General features: G+C 56.8%; 2 protein-coding genes across 5 annotated transcripts; one reads left to right on the top strand and one right to left on the bottom strand.

Moving 5' to 3' along the window:
* Nucleotides 1-190: 190 nt before the first annotated feature.
* Nucleotides 191-5,571, bottom strand: CHPF (chondroitin polymerizing factor). The gene is made up of 4 exons (XM_059703285.1): nucleotides 4,916-5,571; nucleotides 2,849-3,422; nucleotides 2,166-2,345; nucleotides 191-1,851 (listed from the first exon to the last, which is right to left on the bottom strand). The coding sequence occupies exons 1-4, from the start codon at nucleotides 5,221-5,223 to the stop codon at nucleotides 592-594; spliced, it is 2,322 nt and encodes a 773-aa protein (XP_059559268.1). The 5' UTR covers nucleotides 5,224-5,571; the 3' UTR covers nucleotides 191-591.
* TMEM198 (transmembrane protein 198) lies at nucleotides 4,459-12,912 on the top strand. Of its 4 annotated transcripts, none has more exons than XM_059703287.1 (6): nucleotides 4,459-4,571; nucleotides 5,834-6,062; nucleotides 6,408-6,577; nucleotides 9,421-9,996; nucleotides 11,246-11,448; nucleotides 12,045-12,912. In XM_059703287.1, the coding sequence occupies exons 1-6, from the start codon at nucleotides 4,505-4,507 to the stop codon at nucleotides 12,180-12,182; spliced, it is 1,383 nt and encodes a 460-aa protein (XP_059559270.1). In that variant the 5' UTR covers nucleotides 4,459-4,504; the 3' UTR covers nucleotides 12,183-12,912. The 4 variants fall into 4 exon arrangements, with proteins under 4 accessions (XP_059559270.1, XP_059559269.1, XP_059559273.1 ...); XM_059703286.1 differs by lacking the exon at nucleotides 4,459-4,571 and adding an exon at nucleotides 5,327-5,446; XM_059703290.1 differs by lacking the exon at nucleotides 4,459-4,571 and having other exon boundaries at nucleotides 5,836-5,915; nucleotides 6,373-6,577; nucleotides 12,045-12,911.
* Nucleotides 12,913-12,920: the final 8 nt, after the last annotated feature.

Below are 12,920 nucleotides of genomic sequence, written 5' to 3' on the forward strand. Positions count from 1 at the left end.
ATTAGGAATAAAGAGGCATAAAGAATTCTCTGTGTCTACGTGTGACCAGGCTGGGAGCTGGGGCGGGGCTGGACATATGCAGGACTTGGTCTCCAGGAAAAGGAAATCCAGGCCCAGCCGGGACAGTTTCCATCCTCACTGTCAGCTCTCCCTGCCCCTTGCCTACCTTTCAAAAACCCAGAATCACCAGTCCACACTCAGCCAGTTTATTAAAGGCAGAGAGCTTCATCGGGGTCCTCAGGGGAGAAGCTGGGAGATACCCCACTTCCTCCTCTCAGCTCCCCCCTTTCCCAACAAGTCATCTACAGCCCAGCCCCTGGACTTAGAGGCAGGCCTGGCGTCAGGCGACTGCACTACATAAATATTGAGGCCACAGCTTGAGTCAGCAGTGTCAGGGGCAGGAAGGGGTGGCTCTGAGGGCACCTCCCGCGGGGCTTCTCCTGAGCCCCCACAAAGCCAGAGAGGAGGCCAGTGGGCTGTCCTGGAGTCTGAGGCTGTGGCCAGCCAGCCCTGTCCAGGGAGGCTGACAGGTGGCTCCAGGTAGTTGGGGAGAAGCGCCCCCAGGCCAGGGTTTTGGGGTACAGGGTGGGTTCAGGTGCTGTTGCCCTGCTCCTGCTCAAAAAGTAGCATGGCGAGCTGGGTGCGGGAGCCCAGGCCCTCCAGCACACTCTGGCGACAGCGATGGTACAGGTCCTCGCTGAGCCGTGCACTGCACGTCTGGGCCCGGTAGTGCTGCAGCAGCGCCGGCTCCACCGCCCGCAGCACATGCAGGCTGGAGAAGCGGAGGAACAGCTCGTACACGTCCATGCTCTCCAGGAGCTCCTCCTCCTGCTCCGAGGCCGCTGCCAGCTGCCCTCGGGCCGCCACATAGTCAGAGTTGTAGAAGCAGGCCTCACTGGCCGCCTGGCGGTCAAAGTGGCCCGTGTCTCGGCCCAGCTCCGGGGGTCCCGGGCCCTGTGGTGGGGCCACGGCTGGGTGGAAGGCCTGGAAGTGCATGGGAAAGAAGGCCTGCCAGCCGGAGATGGCGTGCATGCGGCAGCGGTTCAGGAAGTCAGGCGTGAGCACCGTGTCCGGCCCAGCCAGCAGGAATAGCGTGTCCAACGGGTGCTTCTTGGAGAGCAGATCCATGAGGCGCAGTGGTGAGGGGGCGGCTGTCTGCACACTGAGCCAGGGTACCCGGGCGCCGGGGAAACGCTGCTCTAGCTCTGCCACGTGGGCCTTGACAGGTGCGAAGACATCTGCATGGGCTGCCCGCTGGGCCTGTCGTGGCTCATATAGCAGCAGCAGGGTCAAGGCGGCTGCAGCATCGCCAGGCTCCAGAGCTGCTGTGGCGAAGGCCTCCAGGAAGCCAGGGGCCAGGTCACGCTCCGCCGCGGCCAGAGGCAGTAACACAGTGAGACGTGAGGCCTCGGTGACGTAGGGCACAGGCAAAATCTCCACGCGGCTCAGTGGCCGTAGCAGCTGCACCCGGTGAGTGAGGGGCCGGCGGCCACCCTGGGGGGTCAGCGCCTCCAGCTGCAAGTCCAGTGTGTACTCCATACCCCGAGCAGGATCAAAGCGACGGTAGCCATTAATCAGCTGCTGCTTCTGGAGCTGCAGGACTGGGTGGTAGCGGCGGTTGAGCTCCTCCAAGGCTGCCCCCAGGACATCGGCCACATCGGCCTGATCAGCCCCACGCAGAGGGCAGCGGGGCGAGCCATCGGCACAGGAGAAAGCATGCTGCTCAGTGAAATAGTCCCAGCGCAGCACCTCAAAGCGGGAGGCTGGGCGGGACGGTGCCGGGATGCCCACGGGCCAAGCGGCTGCTCGCTCCCCATCAGCTGCCAGACGGCTGGTGTTCTGGATCTCCCACTGGGTTGGAGAAACAGACTGTGAGCAAGGCAGAGACCCCAGGGGCCAGCTGGGGGACTGGTCAGACGGCAGGTGCCACTTGGGATGGGTCCTGTCCCCTGCCAACGTCTGCCTTCCAATGCCCCTACTTATCCTTTCCCCAGACGGAGGCAGCCTGAGAGCCAAGGGGGGTTTCTGGAGGGGCTTCTCAGAATGGACAGACAGAAACAGGGACAGGAGGCAGATGCGTTCTGATTCTAGTGCTCATAGTTTATTTCCCTGGGATCTCTAAGACCTCACAGGACCTGCCACCCTACCCCCTGCCCAGATCATACCTGCAATTCCTGGATCTCCTGGTATGTGCGTTCCAGCTCAGCTCGGGCAAAAGCCTTGTGCAGCTGGTACATGTGCACAGGGTCACGCACAGGGTAGGCGGTCAGGGCGCTGCGGAAACGAGGGTCCCCCTCCTGCACAGACTCCCCAGGACTCAGCTCCAGGTAGCTATAATGCACTCCCTGGGGAGAGAAAGAGTAGGGGTCCATAAAGGGAAGAATGATGGAACAGCCTCTACCCCTCACCTCCTAGTGTGTGTCTCATTTCCCCACCCTATGACCTGTTGTGGACTTGCAATCAGAATTGTGGTTTTAAGTACCTTAGCTGGTTGTCAGCTTGTGTGTGACCTCGGTCAAGCCTCTGCTAGTTCATCTAGGAAATGGGTATGCGTCCTATCTCAGGCTCAAATAAAATAATAATTGCCAATACTGAACACCTACTATGTGCAAAGCTCTCTTATTTTTTTTCTAATCCTTATAACAACCCTGAGCAATAATTGTTTCCATTGGTGTGGATGAGGATACTGCCACTCAGGAGATTCAGTAATTTGCCCAAGGTCATAGGGATAGAAAAGGGCAAAACTGGCATGGAAATCCAGGCCTGTATCTCCAACCACCCCTTTGCCTCTCAGGGGACGTGCACAAGCTCAGATAGGAGGCACCAGTGGGGTGGCTTATCTTCTCACCTCGTGGTCACCAGTGCAGCCCACCCCTGTGGCATCGAGGATGCAGCGCCCCAGCCACTCATCTGGACGCGCACTGACGATGTCGTTGCGGCAGCCTTCCAGATGGGGGCGCAGCTGCTGCAGCAGGGTGCGGGACAACAGTACCCCAAAGCCTCCGTGGCAGTAGCGGCCTGGGGCAGGCTCTCCGCCGATGAAGTCCTGGGGCCGGCCCAGATAGAGGTGGGCAGCAGCTGCCAGGCTGAGGTGGCCAGCTAGGCGCACCAGTCCGTGGGCCTCGGTGTAGGTGGTATCAGGTACTAGGAAGAACCAGTCAAAGTCGTTGCCGTGCTGCTCCAGCAGGTGGCGTAGTGCCAGGTGTAGGTGGCCAATAGGCCTCTCCTCGCCCAATGTCACCACAGCCATGCCTGGTGGTGCCCTACGGCCCCGAGAGCCTGTCAGGAACACCACACGCTCTAGCCGGTGCCCCAGTGTGCGGTTCATGGCCACACCCATAGTGGACAACGTGGCCTGTGAGGTCAGCACTGCCACCAGCAGCTTCTGCCTGATGCCCAGCTCCGTGCTGATGTAGCGGGTCCTAGGGGAGAAGGCACAAGATTATCAAAAAGACAAGGAGGCCCTGGCCAGTGTGGCTCAGTGGATGAAGCGTCCGTCTGCAGACTGAAGGGTATCGGGTTCGATTCCAGTCAATGGCACATGCCTGGATTGTGGGCTTGATCCCCATTAGAGGGCTTGCAGGAGGTAGCCAATCAAAGATTCTCTCTCATCACTGATGTTTCTATCTCTCTTTCCCTCTCCCTTCCCCTGTGAAATCAATAAAAGTAAATAATAATAATAATAATAATAATAAAGACAATGGGGCCCTGGCCAATGTGGGTCAATTGTTGGAGCGTCGTCCCTACACCAAAAGGCAGTAAGTTTGATTCCCAATTAGGGCACATAGTCAGACGGTGGACTCCATCCCCAGTCAGGGCGCATGTAGGAGGTAAACTGGTTGACATTTCTCTCTCTCCCTCTCTTTTCCCTTCCCTCCCTCCCTTCCTCTCTCGAAGATCAATATTTTAAAAACATTTAAGGAAGACAGGAGGCAGCATACATAGGCTTCCGCAGGTCATGTCCTCTCTGGGCCTGTCTCCTCACCTATGAATAGGATGAGAATAACATGTCTCTCCCAGGTGTCATGTGAATTTAAGTAAAATGTTAGTCTTGCCTACGTAGTGCTTTTGGGAGATGGTAATATCCATGCAGATATGAGAGATATATTGTGGGTCTGATTCCCTGTTTCACTACTTAGTAGTTGTGCCCTTGAGCAAGTTATTTAGCGCATCTGAGCCTCAGTAGCCACATCTGAAAAATGGGGTTGACTGTATCTACTTCAAGCACTTAGGCAAATGCTTGACCCACAGGTACTCTACACACCGTGTGCACAGTACTTATTTCTATATAAATATGCCATTACACCACAAACACATCACAGAAATGATGTAATGGAATAGATGGCATAGGGGTGTATTGAGTGTGTTTGGGGGAAGGGCAAGTTGGAGCTCAGGAGTTCCAGTAACTTGCCTTCCATAACACAGACCGTAAGTTGCAGAACTGGAATTTGAACTCAGGGTTGCCTAGGAGAATGACTTCAACTCCTGGGGAGGCATTAGTGGGATGGCTACATCATTTCTCTCCCACAAACCTCATCACGGGGCGTCCCACCCAGGAACAAGAGATCCAGGTAAATCCTAGCTTTATCCTTTTTCTTTCCCTCTCTCTCTCTATAAATGCATTTTCATACCAATCATTTCTCTAAAACCAACAGCCAGCCAGGGAGCTCAGAGGAGATTTGGGGGACCAGGGAGTGGAGCCGGTTTAGCACAGCGCCTACCGGGTAGGTTCAGCCCAGAGAGGGCCTCAGACGGCTCCACGGCCGGGGAAGCAGGGCCATCGGAAGTCATCCGGCCCAAAGACTTCCTGGCCGGCCAGGCTCTTCCTTCCGGAGCCTGACCCGGCCCCGGCGGCGTCCCGGGAGAGCCTGTCCGGGCCGGTGCCCAGGGTGGAGCTGGCGGGGCTGCTCCCTACCTGACGGCCTTTTTGGCGGCCTGGCCCGGCTGTGCGGGGTGGTAGGGCAAGACGCGCGGCTCCCAGTCCTCCCCGGCGCCGGCGCCCGGCCTCTCGCGCTCCGCTCCGTGCTGCACCGAGTTGGGTCGGCGCGCCGCGTTGGTGTTGCCTCGCGGCGGCAGCTCCGAGTCCCCGGGTTGGGGCGGCCCCGGGCCGCACGGCTCCTCCACCCAGGTGACGCTGAGCAGGCTCAGCGTGAAGCCCAGGGAGATGCCCACGGCCACGGGCCCTGCGGGCCGCAGCACCGACAGCAGCAGCGATGCCCGCATGGCGCCCGGACCGCGGGCCCCAGCCCGGGAGCAGCCCCAGAGCAGCCGGAGGAGGCTCCGAGGGGGCGGGACCGGGGAGGGGGCGGATCCGGAGGCCCCGGGCCAAACGGCTGGCCCGCTCCCACCCCGCCGAGCAGAGCTGGCGGCCGAGCCCAAGCCACCGGCGCCGCGCTCCAATCCCGCTCCGGCCGCCGTTCAGGATCGCGCAGGGTCTCGGCTTTCGGTACGGAAGCCGCCGCCGCCGCCGCCGCCGCTGTCCGACGTGTCACTGCGAGGGCTCCGCCCCCGGGGTGGGGTCTCGGGCTCCGGCTACCGGAGAGGGAGGAGAAGGGGGAGGTGAAAGGGGAAGGACCCCCGGAAGTGCCCCCTCCTCAGTGAGCGAGAGGGAGACGCCGGGGGCGGAGCCCCCTACCTCCCCCCGGCGTGGTTGGTGCGTCCCGGATGACGTCAGAGGCAGCCCGCCCCGGCCCGAATGATGCGCCCGCGTGACGTCAGGAGCCGAGGCCGGAGCTGTCCATCAGCACCAAAGGCCGCGGGCGGGCTCGGGGCATGGGGCCGCGGCTCTGGGGCGGCCCGAGCCCTGCTCCTCCTGCTCCTTTCCCTTCCCCAGGCCCAGCCCGAGGCCCCGGACGCCGCGGGACTGGAGTGCCAGCCGGTGCTGGAGGCGGAGCGGCGCCGCCGCGCAGAGACAGGTTCCTCCGGCCCAGCAGCTCCCTTCCCCGCACGACGGACTTTTCCTGGACCCCAGGCAGCTGGGGCCTCTGGCGCCCAGCACCCCTGGACCCTCTGGCCTCTGCACAGCCTCTTTCATTCAAAAGCTCAGGTCGCTTCCAGCCCAGGTAGATTTTGGACAATCCCAGATTTAGCCGCCCACAGACGAGGCTCCTGGCTGCCTCCTCACTGGCAGCACACTCCCCTCATCTCCCCCCAACCAGTTCCCCTTTTGGCTTCTTCATTCTGGCCCCCTCTAGCCAGACACTTTTGTTCCCTTTGTCTTTTGTCCCCCAATTAGCGATGCTTCTGGAGCTGCCCGATGTGGGCACCACTCCTTTGTCCAGCGTGTCCTTGCCTAGGTCTCCCACTCCCATTCTTGCCCCGTCCTGGTGGGGACCCAGGACTCCTCCTTGACTCCAGCTTCCTCTCTGTCAGGCTGACCTGGGAGGGTGACTCCCTTTCGTTCCTAGCACTATGCCAGGCACGGTGGCGACACTGCGGTTCCAGCTCCTGCCCCCTGAACCAGATGATGCCTTCTGGGGTGCACCCTGTGAACAGCCCCTGGAGCGCAGGTACCAGGCACTGCCGGCCCTCGTCTGCATCATGTGCTGTCTGTTTGGAGTCGTCTACTGCTTCTTCGGTGAGACCCCCAATTCATCCCTCACCTCGGCTCCCCATTCTCTCCCTATTTTCCTGATGCACTCCAAATCTCCTCCAGAACTTCACCCCCACCCCCACCACCGCCACCAAAATTAGCATGAATGACTCCCTTTCCTTACTTTCTTTCATACCACATGTTCCTATATCATCTAGACCAGTGGTCACCAACCTGTGGTCCGTGAGGTCCGAAAGGTTGGCAACAGCTGGTCTAGATCCTAGAAAACACAAATTTTTTGAATTAGGCATGCTTCAATTTGAACCTGGCTTTGTACCTTACTAATTGTGATGCTTTGGGCATATTAATTTGCCTTAGCCCAGTTTTCTCATCTGAACAGTGGGAATAATATGTTTTTATTGATTTTATGATATTTACCTCACATAGAGTTGTTGTGAGAATTAGTAGGGACTCAATAAATAATAGCTATTGTGGTGAAGATGTGTTTGGGTCACTGTTCTAGCTAGACACTGAAAACAGTTAGCAGGGTGATTAAGCATGGTCCCTTCACACAGAGTATAATGGGGGAGAGACTTCTGGAATATTCACACCTTGATACATATTATAGTTTACCCTTGAATAACACGAGGGTTTGGGTGCAGTCGAAAACCTACATATAACTTAAGTGGGTTCTCAGCATGCACAGATTCCCAACCATAGATCCAAAATACTGTTTTCAGTCTGCAGTCAGTTGAATCTGTGCATGTAAAACCTGAGGACATGGAGGGCTGACTGTATATTTATTGAAAATATTAATGTATAAGTGGACCTGTGAAGTTCAAACTTGTGTTGTTCAAAGGTCAACTGTAGAGTAGGCTAGATAGTAGTCATACACATGAAGATCGCCTACAAGGTAGGCTCCAATAATCAGGGTGGCTGTGAGCAGTTGTGCAGGATGCCTCCTATACAAGTGAGTTGAATTCATAGGCAAGTGGGGCCTGAAACCCAGCTCATGCTCCACTTGCCAAACTCTAGGCCTTGGCACAAGGCTGCTTTGCCTAGAGGAAGGCGTACCTTTTTCTTCCTCTTTTGTTGTTGTTGTTAATATGTTTTATTGACTTTAGAGAGAGAGGAAGGGAGAGGGGGAGAGAGAAAAACATTGATGTGAGAGAGAAACATTGATCAGTTGCCTCCCACATGCATCCCAAACAGGGATTGAACCCGCCACCTGGGCATGTCCCCTTTCCAGTAATCAAACCAGCAATATTTTGATGCATGGGACACTCAGCCAACTACGCCACACTGGCCTGGGCGGCACACCTTTTTCTAATTTGCACGAAGGTGCCAGATAGACTAGTGGAGTAAGTGCCCAGTGACTCTACAGCTAGAGTTGCAGAACTTCAGAGAGGGGAGCAATCTCTACTGGTTGGAGGCCCAAGGAAAGCCTCCAAGAGGAGCATTATCAGTGACTGGAAGAAGTGTAAAGGAAGCTTGGAGGTCTGGGTTCTAGGCTTGGCAGAGGAGGGGTGAAACTTGTGCTCTGATGCCTCTACACCTCCCCCCTAGCTTGGCTGGGTAGTAGGCAGGAATGGGAGCCAGATGGTCCTTTTCTTTCCACCCCCAAACTCTTGGCTGAACAATTGTAGAGTGGGCAGGAGGCAGTGCCCCTCTATGGGTTCAGGATACATTTGGGCCTCCAAGGAGTCTGTGTTACCTCACTCCTTCCCCTACCCAAATCCATACCCATACCCAATCCCTCTGCAGTTGCTCAATACACCCTGACATTCCCTCTCCTGTGCTTTCCTGCCACCTTACCCCTCTTGGATGCCCCACTCCCAGGCTCTTGGACTCTGAAACTTGTGTATGCCCTGCTCCTCTTTCTGACTCCAGAACCTCCTGGATTCTAATGCTTCCCTTCATTCCCAGAATTGAATCTTCTCTTTGACCTTTCTCGTTGGCTCTCCCTGACCCCTTCACCCCCATCTTCCCAACTGTTCAGGATCAGCAAGTCCCTCACTCTTCTGGTTACCCTTAATGGACCCAAATGGCCCTATAACCTCCATTTTCCTGGAACTCCACAACCACTATTTCATCCTATAATTCTCTTTGAGTCCCTATGACCCCTTGTAAGCCCTAGTGACCCCACGCCTCCAGCTATCTCATCACCTTTTATCCCTCTGACTCCATTCCCCTAACTATTGCTAGGAACTCATTGCCTGATTGCTCCTCCCCCACCAAGATCTCGATAATCCCATTTCTCTGGCCTCAATATTACCCTCTCCCTGAAACCCTTTAATACTCCCAATGATTCCATGTCTATCAATCCCCCTGACCTGCAAAGGCCTCATCTCCTGGAACCAGTCCCTAATAACCCTGCTTCCCTTTTCTCTTTATAACCTTTTAATGATGCCATATCTCTGAAGCCTTGTGACCCCTGCAAGACCTCATCTCTCAAATTCTTTCTGACTTCCAAATACCTCCCTGAACAATCCCCCCTCATAGACCCCAATGACTCTATTGCTGATCCCCTTGTGACCCAGTGACCTATTTCTCTGACCCCCATGACTCCAACGACCCCAATGACCCTATCACTGATGCACTCTTGAGTCCAATGACCTATCTGACTCCTCTAACCCTCAAAGACCAAATGTTCATCTCAATGTCTGTCTCTCTGTTTTCCAAGTGACTCCTAGTGACCTATCTCTCTGACCTCCCTTGACCCTAGTGGCCCCATCACTGGTGCCCTCAAGACCCCAATGACCCCCAATTTTCTTACCTTAGTATCCTGCCTCTGGTTCCCCTGAGATTTCACGTTCTCACCCCTCTACCCATTGCCTGCAGCCGGGTGACCTCACGTTGGCCCCTCACTGGCGCCTGTTCCCCTCCAGGTTACCGCTGCTTCAAGGCAGTGCTCTTCCTCACTGGGTTGCTGTTTGGCTCGGTGGTCATCTTCCTGCTGTGCTACCGGGAGCGGGTGCTGGAGACACAGCTGAGTGCCGGGGCGAGTGCGGGCATCGCACTGGGCATCGGGCTGCTGTGCGGGCTGGTGGCCATGCTGGTGCGCAGCGTGGGCCTCTTCCTGGTGGGGCTGCTGCTCGGTCTGCTGCTCGCTGCTGCCGCCCTGCTGGGTTCCACCCCCTACTACCAGCCGGGTTCCGTGTGGAGCCCTTTGGGGCTGCTGCTGGGGGGCGGCCTGCTCTGCGCGCTGCTCACGCTGCGCTGGCCTCGCCCGCTCACCACTCTGGCCACCGCTGTGACTGGTGCTGCGCTCATCGCCACTGCCGCTGACTACTTTGCTGAGCTGCTGCTGCTGGGGCGCTATGCGGTGGAGCGGCTGCGCGCAGCCCCGGTGCCTCCTCTCTGCTGGCGGAGCTGGGCCCTGTTGGCGCTTTGGCCTCTGCTCAGCCTGATGGGCGTCCTGGTGCAGTGGCGGGTGACGGCCGAGGGGGACTCCCACACGGAAGGTGAGAGGGCAGGGACCAGGGTGGTCATACGAGAAGTGGGGTGTGGGTGGGCGGGTGAGCAATTGGGGAGTGGGGGGAGAAGCTGTGCGCACCAGCAGTGGAAGGCCTCAATAGGGTTAGAGAGGTGACTCCATCGTGGTCTGGGAAGGAAGATAGGACCTCAGTGGTACTATCCATTCCACAACAACGCGCGGAGCAGCAGCTCTGAGCTAAGCCCACTCCAGAACTGGAGATACAACAGAGACAAAAATAGAAGAGGTCCCTCCCTAACAGACATGCAAACAAACAAGATAGTTCCAGTTGTGCAGAGTGATATGAAAGATATGCAGGGTAATATGAGTGACCTTCAGAGGCCATTATAGACAGGTGCTCAAGGAAGGCCACTTGGAAGAGGTGACGTTTAAGTGGAGCTCTGCAGAATAAGGGACCAGCCAGGCAAAGAGCTAGAGAAAAGGGAATAGCAAGAGTGGGTGCCTGAGAGGGGTGGGCTTGGCTTGCTGAAGAAATGGGGCTGGACTGTGGAGACTGAGGGATGCTGATTATGTGGGCCCTCTGGGCCATGATGAGGACTCTGGATTTTATTTATTTTATTTTATGTTTTATATTTTTATTGATTTCAGAGATGAAGGGAGAGGGAGAGAGAGATAGAAACATCAATGGTGAGAGAGAATCATTGATTGGCTGCCTCCTGCATGCCCCACACTGGGGATTGAGCCCACAACCCGGGCATGTGCCCTGACTGGGAATCGAACCGTGACCTCTTGGTTCATAGGTGGACGCTCAACCACTGAGCCACGCCAGCCAGGCTGGATTTTATTAGGAGGGCAATGAGATGCTGCTGGAGGCTTAAAGCAGGGAGGACATGATCTAATTTAACATCTGGGATGTTCACTCTGGCTGCTGAGTGAGAAAACACTGGGGAAGGCAAGTGTAGAAGGGAAACCAGTGAGGAGGCAGCTGAGGTTGTCCGGTAGAGGGATGATGATGGCTGGTCTTGGTGAGTCACCTAGACCTCAGGGTTGGGAGAGGGATGACAGCTGGAGAGGGGGTACCTAGAAGTCTAGGAATCTTCCATAAAGACCTTCAGAGATAAAGAGCAATGGAATTCCCATCTGGGAGGTGGGAGACCAGGAAAGGAAAGGGAGGGGTTACAGATAAGGGGAATCTGGAAGCCCTGGGCCACCAGGTAGGAAGGGTGGAGATGACACATGTGGACCCCTGAGACTCTTCTCTGCCCATCCCTTCACAGTGGTCATCAGCCGACAGCGACGACGTGTGCAGCTGATGCGGATAAGGCAGCAGGAAGAGCGCAAGGAGAAACGTCGCAAGAAGAGACCCCCAAGGGCTCCCTCCAGAGGTTCCCGGGCTCCTCCAAGGCCTGGGCCCCCTGACCCTGCTTATCGGCGCAGGCCAGTGCCCATCAAACGCTTCAATGGAGATGTCCTCTCCCCGGTGAGTACTCCGAGCCCCTCCAATCCGAATGGGGTCAAGGGAGTGTGTAAGCTCCGTCCAAGCAGGACTGGGCTTTCCCCAGGGGCTGGGCACTGTCTAGAACAGCTGTGGGCAAACTACGGCCCGCGGGCCGGATCCAGCCTGTTTGAAATGAATAAAACTAAAAAAAAAAAGACCATACCCTTTTACGTAATGATGTTTACTTTGAATGTATATTAGTTCACACAAACACTCCATCCATGCTTTGGTTCCGGCCCTCCGGTCCAGTTTAAGAACCCATTGTGGCCCTCGAGTCAAAAAGTTTGCCCACCCCTGGTCTAGAAGGCCTAGTGTTTGTCCACCCATCATAACCCCTGACCAGGAGCCTGATGGGCCCAGCGCTGGGATGGGGGAAAAGTGCCTGAGTAGAATTTTAACTAAGTATGGTATGGGGTAGAGTCTCAGGGCTAGACAATGAGTGTGATGAGGTCCTGGGACTGCAGCCGTCTGGGGTGAGTCTCAGGCTTGTGGGGGTGCAGGGAGAGGATGTCTGCCTGAGGTGGCTCTCAGGGCAGGGGTCTGTGGCTGCACTCACACCTGTGTTTATTCTCCCACAGAGCTATATCCAGAGCTTCCGGGACCGGCAGACAGGAAGCTCACTGAGCTCCTTCATGGCCTCACCCACAGACATGGACTATGAATATGGGTCCCGGGGACCACTGACAGCCTGCACAGGGCCCCCTGTGCGGGTATAGCAGTCTAGCTGCTCCCGCCCACCTGGACTCTGTGGTCACCAGCTCTGTTAGCTTGCAGAGGCCTGCTGGGCCACCACCCAGCCCACCTCGCCCTGTAGCCTATGGCTGTTTCTCTACCCTGGAGAGGACTGGCCCGGCTGCTAGAAGGGAGGACCTGTCTCAGGCTATGCCTGGTCTGAGGGAAAGCCCTCTCCCAAGGGCCTCCTGAGGGACAGGGGGTGTGAGCCCCTTTGGGGTGTGCTCAGGGTTGTGAGTGTGTCACCTGTGTGTGCGTGTGCATGAAGGGGTGGGGTTGGAGGGAACACTGGGACCCTTGCCTTAGATTTCTGATGGGTAGGGCTTCTGCAAGGTTTGCCCACCTCCTCTTCCACTGCTGGGGTCCCATGGGCCACTCTCCCGCATGTCCAAGTGGGGGAGGTCTGCCTTCTCCCTCCACTGCTCTGCCTCTCAGCCAGATTCATCCAAGGCTTCTTGTCCTGCTCCACTGCAGCACCCCTCACCCCGGTCCCTGTCCTCTGCAAAGCCACCAGCCTGAGGGCAGTGACAGAGGATGGGGTGGGGGCTGCTGCTCTGGGCTGGGTTGGGGAGGGGGCCTGGGGCTAAGGGGGCTTAAATGCACGATGCATGTCTGGTGTCTGTCATTGCCACCCTGGACACCTCATGCTTCTGTCTCCCTTCGCCCCACCCTGTTTTACATCTTTTATAAATGTGCCAAACTGTGGCTTCTGCCAAGAGTAG

The sequence above is a fragment of the Myotis daubentonii genome, chromosome 7 (assembly GCF_963259705.1).
Source record: "Myotis daubentonii chromosome 7, mMyoDau2.1, whole genome shotgun sequence".
NCBI classification, from domain to species: domain Eukaryota; kingdom Metazoa; phylum Chordata; class Mammalia; order Chiroptera; family Vespertilionidae; genus Myotis; species Myotis daubentonii.